This window comes from Neovison vison, chromosome 6 (assembly GCF_020171115.1).
Source record: "Neovison vison isolate M4711 chromosome 6, ASM_NN_V1, whole genome shotgun sequence".
Taxonomy (NCBI): domain Eukaryota; kingdom Metazoa; phylum Chordata; class Mammalia; order Carnivora; family Mustelidae; genus Neogale; species Neogale vison.
Genome location: NC_058096.1, coordinates 212,565,630 through 212,583,669, shown reverse-complemented (window position 1 = coordinate 212,583,669; position 18,040 = coordinate 212,565,630). Strand labels below are relative to the sequence as shown.

Here is an 18,040-nt window from a genome sequence, read left to right as displayed (position 1 = left end):
CCCGTCCCCTCGGGAGTGATCCGGCTCCCTCTTCCCCCTGCTCCAGCCACACTGCACTCCTCGCTCTGCGTCCAACACCTCAACCGTGCACCCACCTCAGGGCCCTTGCACCTCTGTGACTGCAGTCTGAACATTTTGCTTTCAGATCTTTCAGATCCACCCCTCCCCTTACTAAACAAAACAAAACTTTCCTCCCCTCCCATGCTCCTCCCTCGCATGGGGGCGGGGGCGGGGGGCCTCTTCTGTGGGTTCGGCTTTTGCTGGGCGTGCGCCCTGTTTGGGTGTGCTTGCGGCTCAGCTTCCCTGACGCCGCGTGGGGCCCAGAGCTCGCTCTTCTCGGACTTTTCCGCCGGCACCGAGACTGTTTGGAGAACCGTCCCCGTTGCCATGAGAACCGCGCTTGTCTCTCCAACCGGCCGCGCCTCCCCCTTCGCAGCTCGCGCCTCCGTCTCCCTCCTTCTCTCCCCTCTCCTCCACCCTGCTCCGGGATCCGGGCCCACTCGCCCGTTGCTTGTTCCTCTCCACCGGGAACCCCTCCCTCTGCCTAGCATGCGGTATTCCCTGAAATTATCCTACTGACTCGCCAGCTTTTGACGGTCAGCCTTCTCCGTCAGAATCTCTGCTCCACAAACAGGAGCAACGCGTCCTGCCTGGGTCCCCAGAGCCCTGCATACAACAGACGCTCAATAAATGTTTGTGGGAGGTTGGATTCAACGACTCAAGGAACCGTGGCTCAGAGAGGGCGAGGGACCCACGCTGGACACAGAATCCTGGGGAGCCACGGAGCTTTGGGAGATAAATAGGGGGTGGTAGGAGGAGCGTCCGCAGGGCCTGGGTGTCACAGTTGTCACCAATACAGTGTGTGACTTGGGTGAGGCACTCTGTCTCTGCGTCTCGTTGAAAGTAGGCGCCGGAGAGTGGTACTGGGAGCGGGTATTCCGATGAGGGTCCCCTTAACGCCCATGTCCACCCGTGGCGTCTGGGGGGCTGACGCTCCCAGCTGGAGGCCCTACAGAAGCTTGGCGGCCGCACCCCCACGACTTCGCAGCACAGGCCCCTCCTCTAAGCCGGCCCGGGCTCTGGGATGGGGGGCGGGGGTGCTGCGGGAGAGGAAGCTGGGGGAGGGGACGACCGGCTGGACAGGAAGTGGGAAGGGCTGGCGTCCCCTTCCAACCCCGGCCGAGGCCCCTCGGGATGGAGGCGGGGTTGGGGCCAGCCTGGCCCTTCCCTTCCTCTCCGTCTGTCTGGAACCCCAGCGTCTCCCGTCGTCCCGGCCGCTAAAAGGCCTGACGGTTGGGGATCCCCACCGGGGGCTGCGGCCTCTAAAAGGGAGATATAGCGGGGTCAGCTCGCAATGGGCGGGGGGTACTCCCAAGACACACACACACACACGCACGCACGCACGCACCACGAGGAAACCTTAGCACACAACCACCAACCACCTAGAGCTAGCAATCAACCCACGCGCGGAAGCACAGGCACACGCACGCAATGCACACTTGTGAACGCAAGCTGGCGGCGTCACTCAGGGCCCCACAAGCACCAAGGACACACGATCACTGGCCACAGAGCCAGGGCCAGTAGACCAGACAGCAACCTTTCACTGGGTACCTGCCAACCCTCAGGCATAACGAGGCACACGTGCACTCACACAGGAAGCACGTGCTCACACACAGACACAAACACACACTCGCAGTCTGGCATAGGAAAAACGAACACCCATGTCAAGTATTCACAGAAACATCCAGACTTGGAATCACAACTGGTCTGCCTCCCCCATCCTCGTTGCAGGCAGGTCTGGGGCAGAGGCGGCCACCCCTTCCAAGCACCCTTGCCCTGGGGCCTTTATCTCTGCGTCTGTCTCCCCGCCCCCCCCCACCCCCCAATCTCACACCCTCTGGAGGGAGAAGGGCCCCAGGAGGGGGAATGGATTCCTGACTCCTGCAGAGGGGCAATTAAAGGTGGGAGGGGCCCCATTTACAGGAGCCAACACAAAAGTTGAGAAATGGCAGCAAGAAATGACCCCGTTGGGACGCCTGGGTGGCTCAGTTGGTTAAGCAGCTGCCTTCGGCTCAGGTCATGATCCCGGGGTCCTGGGATCGAGTCCCACATCCGGCTCCTTGCTCAGCAGGGAGCCTGCTTCTCCCTCTGCCTCTGCCTGCCATTCTGTCTGCCTGTGCTCACTCTCTCCCCCCCCATAAATAAATAAAATCTTAAAAAAAAAAAAGAAAGAAATGACCCAGTTGACAATCACCCGGGGGCTACTATTGACAGAGGGTGTGACTGTGGGGCCAGGCAGGGTGGCTCCCAGGATGTGACCCAGGTATCCCCCGTGTGGTTGTCTTTGTGTTGCATGTGTGTGAGTGTCCACAAGCCATGTGACTGTGACACTGACTCATCTATGGCATTGGGAGACCCCAGGTCTGTGCGTGGAGCCCCGGGTAGGCTGTGACTATGTTCCCCAGGGTGACCGTGTGGCCCAGGGTGATCGTAAGTAGCTGAATGGACTCTTTCCACAGCTTGTCTGAAGCTGCAGCATAGCTGAGTTTCAGTGTGTCTCTCTGGTTGTGTGTCTATGTGAGTGGTGATCTGTGTTTTGCTGTTTGATAGCCACTGTGTATACCTCTGTGTATATGACAACGTTTCCCTGGGTGTGGCGTTCCCTCTCAAGCTGCGTGGGGGTAGTTCTGCGGCGTGGTACCCCCTGTGACTGCCTATTGCTTTATGGAACTCTCACCGGTTGTTCCAGGAGCTGTGTGGATCTATGTGTGTAGTTTGGTGTCCGAGAGTGTAGCTGCAACTGTGTGTGGCTGTGTTCCTGGGCGTACAATTTGGGGGACTGGTCCTATCTGAGGGAGTGTGCGTGTAGCCGTGATCGACTGTATCCTGCTGCGTGTCCCCAGGTGGCCGTCCCCACCCGTGCCTGCGTGTGTGTATCCGCCCCCCCTCCCGCGGCGGGCACTGCGCGTGCGCGCCCGGCCCACGGTCCCCACAGAGGGACCCATCCGCGCGCCCGCCATCGCCCCTTTAAGAGCGGCGCCCGCGGGCGGCAGGGAGGCGGCAGGCGGGGGCGCGCGCGGCGGGAGGAGGGGGCGCGCGCTTCCCGGAACAGCCCGCGCTGAGGGAAGAGAGGAAGAAAATAAAACCCGTGGCTGGAGCTGAAGCTGGAGCTGCCGCCGCTGCCGCCGCCGCCGCCGCCGCCTTGGCAGTCTGGAGCTCCCCCGCGCGGACGATGCCCGCGGTGCCCGCGCGGGGCTCGGGGCGGTGAGGCCCGGGGCGCGGGGTAGCTATGGCGACCGCTAGCGCGGCCCGCGGTGCCGCCTGACAGGTGTGGGCCCCGGCGGCGGCAGCGGCGGCGGCGGCGGCGGCTCCGAGCAGCATGTACGCCAAGGGGGGCAAGGGCTCGGCCGTGCCCTCCGACAGCCAGGCCCGCGAGAAGTGAGTCGGTGGGCAGGGGCCGCGGGAGCCGGGGGCGGGGCTCGGCGGCCGCGCAGCTTCCGTGGGCCCCAATGCCTGCGGGCACCGCGCGGGGCACGTGGGCGCGGGGGCAGGGCGTGCGGGGCTCGAGCGCGCTCGAGGGGTCGCGAGATTTGCGGGGGCGCGCGAGACCCGAGGGGCGCGAGATTTGAGGGGCGCGTGAGGCCCGAGGGGCTCGAGGGGTCGCGAGATATGTGGGAGCGTGCTGGATCGAAGGCATGTGAGGTGCTTGAGAGTTCGCGAGATTTGAGGGGGCGCGTGAGACTCTGGGGGGCGCGAGGGGCGCAAGGAGTTGTGAGGTTTGGAGGGGGCGGGGTGCGCGAGAGCCGAGAGGTCGTGAGAGTTGAAGGGGCGCGGGAAGCCCCGAGGTTCGCGAGATCTGAGGGGGCGCGTGAATCCCGAGGGTGGCGGAGACCCGACCTGCTGGAGGGGTCGCGACATTGCGGGGGCGCGCGAGACTCGAGGGCGCAGGATTTGAGGGGGCGCGCGACCTCCCCGACCGTCGAGTCTTGGGTGCGCTAGTTTGCGGACGCGCGTGTGCGCGAGGTCGCGCCCGGGAGCGGCATCTCCCGGTGTCCAGCGAAGTTGCTGGGGCCGTGGATGGGGTGGGGTGGGGTTCTGACCAGTTGGGGACCCCTGCACGTCGGGAAGAGCTTACGCGAGGAGAGGGCGTGAGGGCTGGCGGCCCCAGCCCCGAGCTGGCTGCTGGGTGGCTCCCCTGGGGAGGCCACACGGCTCACAGTGGGAGGACTCTGCAATCTGCTGCAAAAACACCTCCTGCGGGGGCTAAAGGCCCCGTCGTGCCTGTTTTCCAGCCCCCCTGGGTGACCAGACCCGTCCTGGGCTTGTCCATTTCTTCGAGAGGGTCCCATCAGAGCCTTGGTTTGGAGATAGGGTTCTGCTGCTAAAGAAAGTTTAGAAAACACCAGATGGTCACATCCCGTATTTCATCCGTGGGGGTGCCCGAGCCCTGGAGAGGAAGCGATCTGCTGAGGGAGGTCTCTGGGTCTGGGGCGCGGGAGAGATCTCAGAAGGCAGGAGGGGGGAGGGCACCCTGGAGAGGATGGCTGGTTGCTCTGAGCATCGGTTTCTGAAATATGGACAACCGGCCTTGTAGGATTCTCACAAGGACAGGGGTGAGAGGCTGCAGGGAGGGCACCCCATACAGGCAGCCACCAGCGGAGCCACTTCCTGTCTCCGGGCCTCGGTTTCTTCCTCTGTGAAATGGGGGTGTGGGGAGGCTACACTGCTCAGGTCCTCAGCTCTGTGGTGCTGTTTTGTTTTTGTTTTTTTAAGATTTTATTTATTTATTTGGCAGAGAGAGAGAGACAGTGAGAGAGGAAATACAAGCAGGGAAGGGGGAGAGAGAGAAGCAGGCTTCCTGAGGAGCAGGGAACCTGATGTGGGGCTCGATCCCAGGACGCTGGGATCATGATCTGAGCCAAAGGCAGATGCTTAACGACTGAGCCACCCAGGTGCCCCTCTGTGGTGCTGTTTTTCTCCCGGCTGGCAGTCCTGCCTCCTCCTGCTCTTCTTCCTTACCGGGTCCCTGTCTTGGGCCCACTTCTTGCTCCTCATCTCAGCACTAGGTCTGGGACAGCCTGCCCCAGAAATGGACTGAGTACCTGCTGGGTGCGTGGATGGTGAATCCAATAATAAACACTCCCAGCCTACAGGGCAGCCTGGAGGGCATCTACCACCCAGGACTAACTAGCACTTGCATTTGGTCCTTGGTTTCGAGGCTTTTTAAATAAGAGGACGAAGGTCACAGGGTTAGTGGAAGTCCCCTTAGTCTCCTTTATATCCTTTCTTCTGTGGCCCCAGAGGTTCTGCCGATGTGAAGTCCTGCCAGGTAGGTTTAAATAGTTCTGTAAATGACAACCGTGGTTGGTGTGTTGTGTTTTTTGCTGGGATTGGGTTTGAGAAGGGGCACCTGACCACAGGTAGTTCGTTCCGTAGCCCAGCAGGTGAGGGAATCACCTTGTGTTTGCTCTGTCTCTTGCCGGGCTTCCAGGTGTGGCTGTGGGCATCCTTGTTTGAAGGGCAAATGAGCGAAAGGTTCTTGAGAAAAGAACCCCTGAACTGAGTTCTGGAGGCTGAGCAGAGCCAGGGGACACAGGGAAGCTTCCAAGGAAGGGCTTGAGAAAAGGGAAGGAACAGGAGGAAGAAGACAGAGGGCGAATTTGTGAGTGGGGGTCATCACCCACGCCACTGGCTGGGAGAAGGGGCAAGCATAGAGGCTGCCAGGCAGATGGTGAGGAAACACCTGAAGGCCTGGCCTTGAGGGTAGCAGGTTGAAGGGGCTTGGGGAAAGAAATGTGTGGGCTGGAGTGTCCCTCTGTTGGGAAGGGATACAAGGCCCTGAGTAGAGGGCGTCTCCCAGCCCCCAGGAGCAAGTCCAGAGGCTTTAAGCAGGAGGAGGACATTGTACTAGTGCTCAGAACCTCTGTTACCTGCCATAGTTCTTTATTTTTTTAAAGATTTTATGTATTTATTTGACAGAGCACAAGCAGGCAGAGAGGCAGGCAGAGGGGAAGGGGGAAGCAGGCTCCCTGCTGAGCCGAGAGCCCTATGGAGAGCTGGATCCCAGGACCCGGAGATCATGACCTGAGCAGAAGGCAGAGGGTCAACCCACTGAGCCACCCAGGCGCCCCTGCCTTAGTTCTTGCTCATTACAGTGGTCGGGCCACATTCTGTCACCTGAGCAACCCCGCGTGCATTTCTTCCTGTGAACACTTGGGGTCTGGGGACACTCCCCCATATCCTCTAGGTTACTCTTACAGCAGAAGCCCCTCCCATGAGTGTGCTCTTTGTTCCACAGGTTATTTGCCAACCTGGTTAGGGGTGGGAATGCCAGGATTTGGATTCAGAGCCCAGGCCCTTCCCTGTAACTGAGATCAGGGCTGGACGGGACACCTCAGGTGGGAGGCTCCTGCGTGTCTCAAACAGCATGGTCTAATGTCCAGGCTTCAAAAGTTTTTCCTCAAAACAAAACAGCTCACAGTCCTTCCCTGAGACTCTATCCTGGTAAAAATGAGAGTACAAACACCTAAGAGAAACGAACAAAACTTAAAATGTTTTCTGGCTTCTCTTTGCTTTGGGGATAAAACTCCAAATCCTTAACATCAAAATACTAAGCTGATTTTTACTGGTGCTTACCAGTTGACTGCCTGTGTCAATCCTGTCCTCGCAGGAGGGAGTCCCCATGTTGGTTTGTTCATTCATCTGGGGTAGCTAGGGGCGCAAGAAGCCCCGGGTGCAGTTGTAAGTTCAGTGGTGAGCTAAAGAGACCAAGTCCCTGCCCTCCCAAAGCTGTTTCAGAAGGAGCTGCAGGCAGTGAGCAGAGAGACCTGTGTCCGAAGGGGATAAATAAGGAGGTTGGAGGGTGGATGGGGCAAGTGGAGGTGAGGTGTGACAGGGAAGATTGTGCCAGGTGACATTTGAGCCACATAGGTTTTTAGGTGGAAGTGCCCCAAGTGGGGGAACTCCCTGTGCAAAGGCCCTGGGGTGGAGGGGGGGGCCACTGTACGTGTGCTGGGGCATTGGAAGGACTGAAGGAGTGCTGTAGGGTACATGTGTATGTGGAGACTCTAGAGCCTGGGGAGAGAGTAGCCCCTGGGGGAGCCCTGTTGAAATCCAAGCAAGAGGTGGTAGTGGCCTGGACCCAGTGTGGTAGAGAAGGCAAGAGGAGGGCTCCAAAGCAGAAGAGAGAGTGTTTTCCTTAAAATTTTTCCCTACATTCGGTAAGTGCAGTGATCTCAGGGGGATGGCTGGGTGGATAGTCATGCACCCGTGTATCTTTTTATGAGTCAAGGCCAGACTACCCAAGTCAGATGGGACAGGAGAGGTGGAAAGGGAAGAAGCTGGTGGGGAGCATGTTGAAGATAGTCCCCTGTTGAAGCATGTTGAAGATGTCACGTGAACCGCGAGTTTGGGCAACTGCACAAAGATGTCATCAAAGCGGGAGAGGACGCTACCCAGAGAAGCTAGGGCCCAGGGCTGAGCTGGGGCAGGGCTAGTGGAGGGGGAAGGGGAGCAGGCAGGAGTGAGGTCCTGCATCCTGGGTCACATGCCACCTCTGAACAGTTGAGGGCAAAGGGAGGCGTGGGAGGACCTGATGGCTGGCGGTGTTGAGTCCTTGGTGGATGTGGTAGGAGCCAAGGGTCACTTTTTCAGGAAGCTTTCCGAGCCAGAATGCCCAAAGGGCAAGACTGCGGTCTCCCTGGCCCTATCCCTACACCTGCCTAGCTTGATTCCCCCATCCCATCCTACTCCCTTATCTCTGGGCATCTCACCCCCAAACTTTCCTGCTTCCTGCAGTGACCCCCAGAATGGGTGAGGGGCTGGCTGGATCTCTCGTCAGCCTCTCTCCTTGCCCAGAGGGTGGGGGAGGGGACGGGCAGGCCTGGGCTGGTTGGCTCTGCTTCAGCCCGTGGTTCCTTCACTGATGGACGCTGGGCCAGCAGATGCAGACCACTTGAAGGCTCAGGAAGCCTCTGAAAAGGAAGAGAATCCTAGCAGTGAGTTGGGCAGCTAAACCTGGAGGCTGTGGGGCCAGGGAGGCTGAGAGAGCAGTGTGATCATGTGGCCGAGTCAACAGCCGGTCTTGAGGAAAACCCACACCTGGAGCGGCGGGACCACCATGAGCTATGCCCTGCTGTGCCCTGTCCCGTCGGTGGCTGTCACAACTCATCTGGTGCAATGGGAGCTGGGGGGCACACCTTGCCCTGGGTTCACCCACCCCAGTCCCTCAAACATCTGCTTCTTGTCCTCCCCTAGCACGCACTACCTTCCTGCCTACCATAGAACTCCTCAGGTAGCCTCCAGGGGTTCATGTGTCTGTAACGTATACTGCACGAATGTGCTGGGGCGAGTGTTGAATGAATGAAAACAGGTAGAGGAAGGAAGAGGATCCAGGGTAAGAGCAGAAGCAGTGGTGGGGAGCAGGGAGCAGGGGCCGGGACAGAATGGCAAGAACTGCCTCCTCAAGTTCTGAGGGGAGCTGAGGAAGTGGGGGGTGATCTGATGGGGAGTGGATATGTGAGGACCAAGAAGCCTGGCTGGGAAGGTGGGAGAGAACAGGAACATGAGTCAAAGCAGGGTTATTTTAGGATGGGGCCCTCAGCCAGGGAAGGGTGGCCAACTGAGTGGAGAGACGTCCTGGAAGGGCTTCTAGCTCAGGGCAGCCCTTGGGGAGCCCCCCGGTCTTGAATCTAGACCCTACCCTCTCAGCCTATGTGGGGCCTGGATGGACAGTAGGTTCCTGGGAGCACTGGGAAGGGCCAGTAACTGTGGATAGTTGGGAAGTGGGTGACCCCAGGAGGCAGGAAGTTTTTCTGCTTGCTGGTGGGGAGGACTGATGAGGGAGGGGTGTCAGGGCCAAGGATGTGGAGGCTCGGAAGATGGTGTAGACGGCCCAGCATTCCTATGTGGCCTGTGGAGGACCCTGCTGGTCAGAAGGTGGCTGTGTTCTAGGGGCAGGTAGCTGCCAGCCTGGTCCATCCAGGAGTACTGGGCACTGTGTTTCCACAAGGCAGTGCCATGGCAGCCAAGTGGCACCACCGGTCCCGTGGCCCCTCACCTGCCCTCACTTGTCCATACTACTCCTGCGGGGCTGGTGGAGCTGGGTCATGGCCACCATGGGTAGATGGGCTCTTGACCTGAAAAAGAAAATGGGGTTATGGGGGCATCTGGAGGAGGAAGACCTCAGGTTAGAGGGCACCTTTCTTTCCCTAGCAGAGAAAGCCAGAAGGAAATTAGGTGTTGGGCCCTGGCCACATGGCCTCAGGTACCTGCTGGGAGACCCCACCCAGGGTAGAATCTGGAGTGACATTCAGGAGCCCTTTCTCCTGGCCGATGAAGGCTGTTCTGGGGTCTCAACACTGGGAGGACAGGGCCAGGACTTGGCCCACGAGGGGATGTGGAACCGAGCAGAATGGGTGGCTTGCAAGTCAGGGGTCGGGGACTGCAGGAGTGCTGCCTAGAGGAAGGGCCTGTGGCTCGGTGTGGATGAATGTGTAGGAGCTGGCGGGACTGAGCACCTGATGAAGGCGTCACGTCAGGGTGCGAGAGATGGCAGGGGGCAGTTGGGGAACCAGTGAGGGGCAGTGAGTGAGGCTGAGGATGGTGTCACGAAAGGGCTCACCGAGGCCTCTCCCGGGGACCCTTGGGGAGGGGCTTGTGGCGACAGCTGCAGGCCTCCGGAGAGCCTAAGCCGGTCGGCATCCTGCCTGCAGGTTGGCGCTCTATGTGTACGAGTACCTGCTGCACGTCGGCGCCCAGAAGTCAGCCCAGACCTTCCTTTCCGAGGTAAGCCAGCCTTGCCAGGCAGAGCCCCCCAGGCAGGGTCCTTCCTTACTACCCATACCCTGGCATCCTCTCCACCCCCTTCCACTGGAGCTCCCGTGGTGGGGTTGGGTTGCTCCTCTGCTGGCTCTGGGGACTGAGGACTGGGGGGGTCAGGGTCCGTGGGCTGGGATCAGGGCATCTGTCTGGCCATCTGAGGATCTGTGCCCACTTCTCTGCCCCTGACCCGGTTGTCCCCTGCCCCGCACCCTTGCTTGGGGTGGCTGGTTCCCCATTCCCCAGGTACCAGGCTGGGCTGGGGCTGCCTCGCGTTGGAAGAGGTCAGGCAGGGCTGGGCAGCAGGTCCCCCTCACCAACTTGCTTTTCCCCTGCAGATCCGATGGGAGAAGAACATTACACTGGGGGAGCCCCCAGGCTTCCTGCATTCCTGGTGGTGGTGCGTGTGGGGCTGGTGGGGGGTGTGGAGGGGGACTGGGTGGGGATGCCTAGGGAAACCATCGTCCCCCCCCCCTGCCGCCCACAGCGTGTTCTGGGACTTGTACTGTGCAGCACCTGACCGCAGAGAGGCGTGTGAGCACTCGAATGAGGCCAAGGCCTTCCAGGACTACGTGAGTCCCTGCCCCATGGACCTGGATCAGGGCTCTTGGGCATGGGCCAGTTTCAGGGCCTGGGGCCTTGGGGGCCTGCACGGCCTGAGGCTGGCTGGGGTGGGCAGGTGGGTCTGGTGTTGGGGTTTAATCTGGGATGTTGGCCACTTCCGGGGCTTCCCTATGCCCTCAGTCTAGAGTCACTCATGGGGTGGGGGAGGCTCCTTCCATTGCACCCAGCTCCTGAGGGTCCCCACAGCACCCCCCACCTTCCTGACCCCAGCCCTACCTCACCTCCTCCTCATCTGAATCCCTTGGGAGCCCGGAGTGGGGAGCTCTGCCTCCCCATCTGCCCTGGGGTGGGGTGGTGGTGGTGGTGGGCCCACCATGGCATAGCCCCTCCCACCCCAGCCTTTTTGAGCCCCTGGGGCAATGGGCTTGGCTAAGGGGCAGGGGCACCCTCCAGCAGTAGAGGCCCAGCACAGACAGACTTCCTGACTTTGCTTGGTGATTGGGGCTGTTGACCCCACCTTTTTGGCCTCAGTTTCCGTCCAGGTTGAGTGCGGGTCCAAGGCCTATCCGGAGAGGAGGGGAATAACATGAAAGGGCTGTGGCATCTCGTCGTCATGGGGAGCAGATGGCTGCCCCTGCCTTTATCCTCTTCGTCCTGGCTGTGGGGCTTGGCCACCTGGCTTCTCAGAGAAGTCTGCGGCTGGGCAGGAAGGGCTTGGGGCCTCCGGGCCCACTCAAGGGGGAAGCAGCAGCTCAGCTGGCGTCTAGGGGCGGTGCAGCTCTAAGCGAGTTCTCCCTTCTCCCCCCGCGCCCCCCCTTGTGCACCCACTCTCCTACAGCTGCCGGCTTCACTGCCTGAGCAGTCCGCCCTGCTGTGCCTTCTCGGGCCTCCCAGGGCGTGGCCGGTCCCGCCGACCAATCGCCCTGCAATTGGTCAAGGTCGTGCACCGCCTCACCACAAAAAGCGCTTCCTCCCCCGACCCCGCAAGTGACGGCCTTTCTAGAGCCGGGGTGCAGTCCACGAGGGGTAGCCATCATGTCCGGAATCCGCTCCGCACCTGTTGTGCAGTGTGCATGGGAGCCCGGGTCCCCACTGGGTTCCACTGCCCCTAAGATTCCCTCCCGCCCCCGCCCCCCACCCCCGTCCCTCTTCTGCCAGAATGGGGCTCCAGGGGTGTCTGAGCTGTGTGTGTGCATGACTCCGTGTGGGCGCTTATTCCCAGTCGGGCCCTAGCCCCCTCCCAGCCTGCTGGTGCCCCCTTCCCTCCCCACCCCTACCCCGGCCTCTCCTCTGCCCGCCTCCCCCCCTCCCCCCTAGCGGCCTCTCCGGGCCCCTCTGGGGAGGGCAGGAAGGCAGAGCTCAGTCGGCGGGAGCGCGCTTCTGGGAGCGCGACGGTTACCATGGCAGCGGAGTGCGTCGGGGGAGATAGTGCGGGCACAGCGGGTGTGGTGGGGGGGAAGGGAGCGCCCCGGCCCCGGGTGACGGGTTCCCTGTAGCTGCGGGCGCACATCCTGCCCGGCCTCTGCTCTAACGTTGGGGGAGCACCGTGCTTGCCTCCCACGCATGGTCGGGGCCCCCTCCGAGTGGGGGCTCAGTTCACCCCTCCCGGCAGCCGACTGTGGCGTCTCCAGGAAACGCTAGCGCGCCCAACCCATCGTCATAGCAACGCGGGATGGGCCAGGGCGTCTCCGGGTGGATGATTGACGTGGGGGGGGGTCTCGCGCAGGCCACCCGCCACTGAGGGTGGGCCCTGTATGAAGCTTTCTGGGCCTAGAGTTGGGGAGCCCCAGTGAGTGAGGGGTGCCCCATCTTCTTCCTGCCCCCACACCTCATTGGCAGCCCAGAGAGCGGCTGCCCCCCCCTCCTGACCAGGAAATGCTTTGGCGCCTGCTGTGGCTCCAAAGGGGGGACTGCTCTCCCATCCTCTCTGTGGGGTAGGTTGAGGGGAGTTGACAGACTGAAGGCTCAGAAGTGCCTCCTTCAGCCACTGAGGCAGGCGCCTTTGAGAATACAGTAGGCGCTCCAGCTGTCAGGCTGTGTGTGTCCCTGGCGGGGAATGGGTGGAGGCAGGGCGGACCTGGCAGTTTGGAGGGTGTGAGAGCTTTATCCCCCCACTCCTAGGATCTCTTGGGCTTTCAAAAGGTTGGTGATGGGCCCTAGGATTGTTTTCAGTCACCATAGGCCAGGGAAGGCGTGTCCCCCGCCCCCCCAGCTTGGGACCTGGGTAGGAGACCTTTGGAGGTTGATCTTTGAGAAGGGGCAGCTTGCAATACCCAAGGGGAGGAGTATGTCTCCAGGGGTCCTGCTCTGACCCAGCCAAGGGGCCCTCTCCCTGCTTCTTTGGAGCAGGAAATGCTTTGTGACTGTGGGCAAAATGCTTCACTTCTCTGAGCCCAAGTGGCTGCAGTTTTACAAATTCCTGAGCATCCCCATGTGATGGCTGGGTCAGTCCCGGGAAGAGCTGTGTCCCAAGCAGACCATCCCCTCCCTCTCAGATCCCGTTGGGGGTGGAGTGGGTGCAGATGATCCAGCAGGCAAGAGAGGAGGGGCCCCCACAGAAGTACTGTCTTTACTCAGTCCTTGCAGAGTCCTCCTTCCCTGTCCTTTAATGTGTTCCCTCTACCCTGTAGACTAGGCCTCCATTTCCCTCCTCCCTCCTCTGTTCCCAAAGGCAGACAAGCCTGGGACTTGGAACCTACCAGAGGAAGTGGCCTGTCAGCCTGTCCCCCTGCCAGCTCTGGCCTGCCACCAGCATCTCCACCCTTGGCTGACATGGGAACTCCCCTGTCTAGCACCCGGTCTTCTCCCCTCCTCCAACTGAAGAGAGGTCTGGAGCCTGGACACCCCGCCCCCTAGTCCTGCTCTTCCTCCCCCTCCTGACTGGAAGGGGGGGTTCTCTGCCCCCGCAGCTCCCGGGAGGAGCCCTTTGGGAGGGAGGTTCACCTTGAAGCTGCCAGTTGATTTCTGTTTATTTGGGTGTCTTGGGCAGAGCTGGGAGTCCAGCTAGTCCGTCTTCCCAGCCAGGAGAACCTGGGGCACGTGGGGCTGGGGCTAGAGTCAGGGATGACGCGCCCACTAGTCTGAGGTGAAATTCCGATGGGAAGAGCGAGCCGTGCCAGATGCGGGGGGCACGTGCCCACGGAGGTCCTGGGTTGTTGGCATCTTCAGACCCCCAGAATCCTCAGGCTTGGGACTGACTCCTTAGGAGCCGGGATCCCCAGGTCTCTGGCCTCCTCCCTGGGCTGTGGGCGGCATCAGGCAGGGCCCCGACCACTGCCAGTGTCTTGGGTGCTGCCAAGAGGCAAAGCTTGTGTCCACACAGCAGGTTTGAGGACAAAGGAGCAGCCCTGAGTCGGGGCAGCTGACACCGGGCTGGGGACAGGGGCAGCGGCTCCTCCTTCATGTAGAGAACCCTCCGGGCGTCCTCACACCCTCACGAGGGTGGAGGATCCCACGGCCCAGGCTCCTTGTTCTGCAGAGTGGGCTGTTTGCAGGTAGGAGGGGGCACTCAGCAGGAAGTGACGAGAGCTAGTTCTCCTGGTCTTCCTCACCCCTGCAGAGTGCTGTAGCGGCCCCCAGTCCTGTGATGGGGAGCATGGCCCCCAACGACGCGATGGCAGCAGGCCCCATGGCCCCCAGCTTCTTCCAGGTACAGCCAGGGCCGGTGCCCCTTGTTCTCCAACTCTAGTGGGCATATGTTGGAGGGTGAAGGCATGGGCCATGAGGGTGGGGGGCGGTGGATCTTAAGGGGAGAGGCCCAGGCCTGCTGCAGGTGGGTTGGGGGCTTTCCAGGAGGTGGGTATTTGTGTGGTGGCTTTGGTGGCAAGGGCAGGGGTGGGACCGTTTGGGCTGGGCCCCAAGGCAGGAGAGGGAGGCGTCTCTGTGAGGTTGGCCAGTGCGGGCCTGGTTGCTAATGGCCTCAGAGCATGGCTCTCTGAGCCATGGGTCTTGCCTGTGACTGTTCCCTAGGGCCCCTCACTCCAAACCCCGTCTTCCCCTCGGGGGAGCACAGGGCTGGCCCACCCTCCCACCTCCATGGCATCCCCTCACCCTCCCTGGCCACGCTCAGTAGGGCCACAGAAAACAGTGAAGCTTCGGTGGAACTCGCTCCTCCCAACCCACCTGGTTCTGTCCTCCTAGGGCCCCCCTGGCTCCCAGCAACCCCCCCACAACCCCAACGCCCCCATGATGGGGCCTCATGTTCAGGTAAGGACCTGTGACGCCCTGCCCCTTTGCACACGCACATCCCAGCAGATGGAGCCCCCAGCCCCACCGCACTCACGCACCGGGCACTGGCTGGCTGTGCTTTGCTGGCTGGTCCTGGAGGAGGGGGGCTGTCCAGGCTGGGGGCCCGGGTGGCTGAAGGAATGGGGTAGCTTTGGGGGGTGAGCGGGCGGTGGGAGGTGCTGATCCCCGGCCCACCTCTTCCAGCCCTTCATGTCACCGCGGTTCCCAGGGGGCCCCCGGCCCACCCTGCGGATGCCGAGTCAGGTGAGAGAGGGATGAGGGGAGGGGGGGCAGGAGTTGGGCCAGCGTGGGGGTACCCACGCTCAGTGCTGCCACACCCCCTCTGCAGCCTCCTGTGGGGCTCCCCGGCTCCCAGCCCCTCCTCCCTGGCACCATGGAACCCTCCCCACGTGCTCAGGGTGAGTAGGGAAGCTCCCGCTGCTGCCACCCTCCGCTCCAAGTTCCTTGTCCCTGCTGCCTGCTGGTGCAGAACCACCCTCCTCCAGTGCATGTCCACACTGGGGAGTATTCCTGGCCTGAGCCCCCTTCCTCCTGCCTTCCTCCCCACCAGGGCATCCTAGCCTGGGCCCGATGCAGAGAGTGACACCTCCACGGGGCATGGCCAGCATTGGACCCCAGGTAAGGGCTGGGCCAGGAGAGAGGGTGCGCTTCCAGGGCTTTCCCGGACATCTTGGCCTGCACTCACCATGCTTTTGCCTTCCCAGAGCTACGGAGGTGGCATGCGGCCCCCACCCAACTCCCTCGCCGGCCCGGGCCTGCCCACCATGAACATGTAAGGCCAGCACCCAGCTTCATGGGCTGACGCTGCTGGGGCATACTCAGTGTGCACAACCGCTCTGGTGGTTTACTCTGTATTGGGGGGTAAACTGAGGCCCAAAGGCCAGTGAGTGATAGGATGGGATTCGGAGGCTGACTGCAATCCATCCCTGGGTACCAACTCTCAGCCAACATGGGCTGCTCTGCGGCCCTGTTTGGGGGCCCGTGGGGCAGAGTGGGGGAGGTCACAAAATGTGTAGTGGGGGGCTGTATACCACCTGGCCTCACCCTGGGGTCCACCCACTGTGTCTTCTAGGGGCCCTGGAGTGCGAGGCCCCTGGGCCAGCCCCAGTGGAAACTCGGTGAGAGGCGGGCTGGCGGCCCCGGGAGGGTGGTGGGTGGATGAGCAGATGAGCGGTGTGGGGGTACAGCGGGGCAACTTCTCATGGCTGCCCTTCTCCCCAGATTCCCTATTCCTCCTCCTCCCCCGGCAGCTACACGGTGAGTGACTGAGTGACGCAGTGGCTGGGCCACTTGAGCCAAGGGGCAGGGGGGGTGGTTGGCAGATGGGGGGGGTCTTTCTCACCTTCTGTCTCCTTCGTTGTGCAGGGACCCCCAGGAGGAGGTGGGCCCCCTGGAACACCCATCATGCCCAGCCCTGGAGGTGCTACAGCCTGGGCGGGGTACAGGGAGGGGTGTGCATTCCCGGAGAACTCCTTGCAGCCCTTCCCCTTACGCCCCGGTATCTCCCCCAGACTCCACCAACTCCAGCGAGAACATGTACACTATCATGAACCCTATTGGGCCGGGCGCCGGCAGGGCTAATGTGAGTTGTGGGGGTTCCAGGGTGGGTGTTGAGGTAGGCGGTGGCCCCGCTGGGGATTTGATGGCCCTAGTCCCACGCTGCCCCCTGCCCGCAGTTCCCGCTCGGCCCTGGTCCGGAGGGCCCCATGGCGGCCATGAGTGCGATGGAACCTCACCACGTGAACGGATCCCTGGGTGAGTGGGCGTTGAGAGGAGACACACACCTCTCTCCCCACCCCTGCTACTTTGCCAGCCTTCTGCGCCCCCTGGCGGATGCTCCTGCCCCCTCCCCCTAGTTTCTCTGCTGGCATCCCGGTTGCGCCCCAAGTCTACTGGCAGGGGCTGCGAGGGGGGAAGTGGCGGAAGGTGTGCGGGGTGTGGGGAGCTCCAGCAACTAAATCAAGAGTGCCATCACTGACCCCTGTCCTGACCCTCCATCCGAGACCCCCAGCGGGGTCCCAGCGGGCTGGGCCCAGGGACGGAGGTAGGGCCACGCAGCAAGTTCAGTCAGGGGTTAGTTGACCCTGGGCTGGGGGGGAGCGCGGCATTGGTGCTGGCCTGTCGCAGGCACATCTGAGCCACGGTCCGTGGTCTATTGGTCCACAGGCTCGGGCGATATGGACGGGTTGCCGAAGGTGAGGGGCCGCGGTCCTGCGTGGGGGCGGGACCTGGGACTCCCTGGGTGCGGGGATGCAGGCTGGGTCAGAGCTGGGAGGCCTAGTCGGGGTTGGGCGGAACGGTAGGCAGGGCCCGGCCCCACGGGGCGGGAAGTCCTACGCTGACCGCGGCCGCCCCCAGAGCTCCCCCGGCGCCGTGGCCGGCCTGAGCAACGCCCCGGGCACCCCGCGGGACGACGGCGAGATGGCGGCCGCCGGGACCTTCCTGCACCCGTTCCCGAGCGAAAGCGTAAGCGACTGCGTCGACTCCCCCCCCGCGGCGGCGTCGGGCCGGAGGGGCCTGGCGGGCAGGCCCCGGCGGGGCGGCCGGGGGGCAAGAGCAAGACCGTGACCGCGGCGGGCCAGGTGGGGGGGCGGCCGCGGCATCCTTCCCCTCCCCTCTCTTTTCCTCCCCCACTCCCGCCCTAATCTCACCGGCCCTCCTCCCTGTCCCCACCCCATCCTGGGACCCGCACCCCAGGGCAGTCTCCCCACGCATCGCCACTCCTCTCTTCCCCTCCCTCCGCCCCGCCCCGTCCCCCATTCTCCCCGGGGGGCGGGTCCCAGCGTAGGCCAGAGCTGAGCCTGCCTCCGCGCGCCACCCCCTCGTCTCTCCGCAGTACTCGCCCGGGATGACCATGAGCGTGTGATGGGGCAGCAGCCCCTTGCCCACTGCCGGCCTCGGCTTCTGCCCAGTGCCCCTGCCTGGGACCAAGGTCCAGGGCCTGGGGCAGTCTGCTGGGTGAGGGTCTGAGATCACACCTCGGGCGACTGTACTCCATCCAGTTGAAGGATTGGACAGCTTGGAGGCCCCACACGAAGGACTCGCATTTTATAAAAAAACAAAACGCAAGGACCTCAGAGACGTTCTTTCCTGTATAGGCCCTTCCCGCTATTTCTATTTTGTCCCTGGGGGATTCTTGGGGACCTCCTTTCCCCTGGACGGCAGGGGTGGGCCCCATCAATAAATGTAACTTGGTTTTGGTTTTTGGTATCTGGTCTCCAGATTTCTTCGCTGTGGCTTGTGGCCACGTCCTCCCATCAGGGGTTAAGGCAGAGGCCTCAGGGTTCTGAGCTGGGGCATCAGTTTGGGAAGGGTAGGTAGGAGTCTACCATGAGAAAGATGGGAGATGGGGCTGGAGTTGGGGGGTGGCTAGGGTTAGGTCGCAGGTGCCCAGAACCCACAGATGATG

At 62.2% G+C, this 18,040-nt stretch overlaps 1 protein-coding gene across 2 annotated transcripts; it reads left to right on the top strand.

Annotated features, from left to right (window-relative positions):
• The first annotated feature begins 3,081 nt into the window (after positions 1 to 3,081).
• SSBP4 (single stranded DNA binding protein 4) lies at positions 3,082 to 17,841 on the top strand. 2 transcript variants are annotated; one of them, XM_044253895.1, is made up of 18 exons: positions 3,087 to 3,438; positions 9,714 to 9,786; positions 10,158 to 10,219; positions 10,307 to 10,391; positions 13,943 to 14,032; positions 14,524 to 14,589; positions 14,815 to 14,874; positions 14,960 to 15,029; positions 15,182 to 15,249; positions 15,336 to 15,403; positions 15,704 to 15,749; positions 15,853 to 15,888; positions 15,997 to 16,051; positions 16,143 to 16,213; positions 16,308 to 16,386; positions 16,798 to 16,826; positions 16,990 to 17,097; positions 17,468 to 17,841. In XM_044253895.1, the coding sequence occupies exons 1-18, from the start codon at positions 3,380 to 3,382 to the stop codon at positions 17,495 to 17,497; spliced, it is 1,155 nt and encodes a 384-aa protein (XP_044109830.1). In that variant the 5' UTR covers positions 3,087 to 3,379; the 3' UTR covers positions 17,498 to 17,841. The 2 variants fall into 2 exon arrangements, with proteins under 2 accessions (XP_044109831.1, XP_044109830.1); XM_044253896.1 differs by lacking the exon at positions 14,524 to 14,589 and having other exon boundaries at positions 3,082 to 3,438.
• The last annotated feature ends 199 nt before the right edge of the window (positions 17,842 to 18,040 follow it).

Coding starts and splice junctions, on each gene's coding strand:
- SSBP4 (XM_044253895.1), top strand. CDS start 3,380: ATGTACGCCAAGGGGGGCAAGGGCTCGGCCGTGCCCTCCGACAGCCAG. Junction 15,889..15,996: donor CCTCCCCCGGCAGCTACACG/GTGAGTGACTGA, acceptor TTCGTTGTGCAG/GGACCCCCAGGAGGAGGTGG. Junction 16,387..16,797: donor CCACGTGAACGGATCCCTGG/GTGAGTGGGCGT, acceptor ATTGGTCCACAG/GCTCGGGCGATATGGACGGG.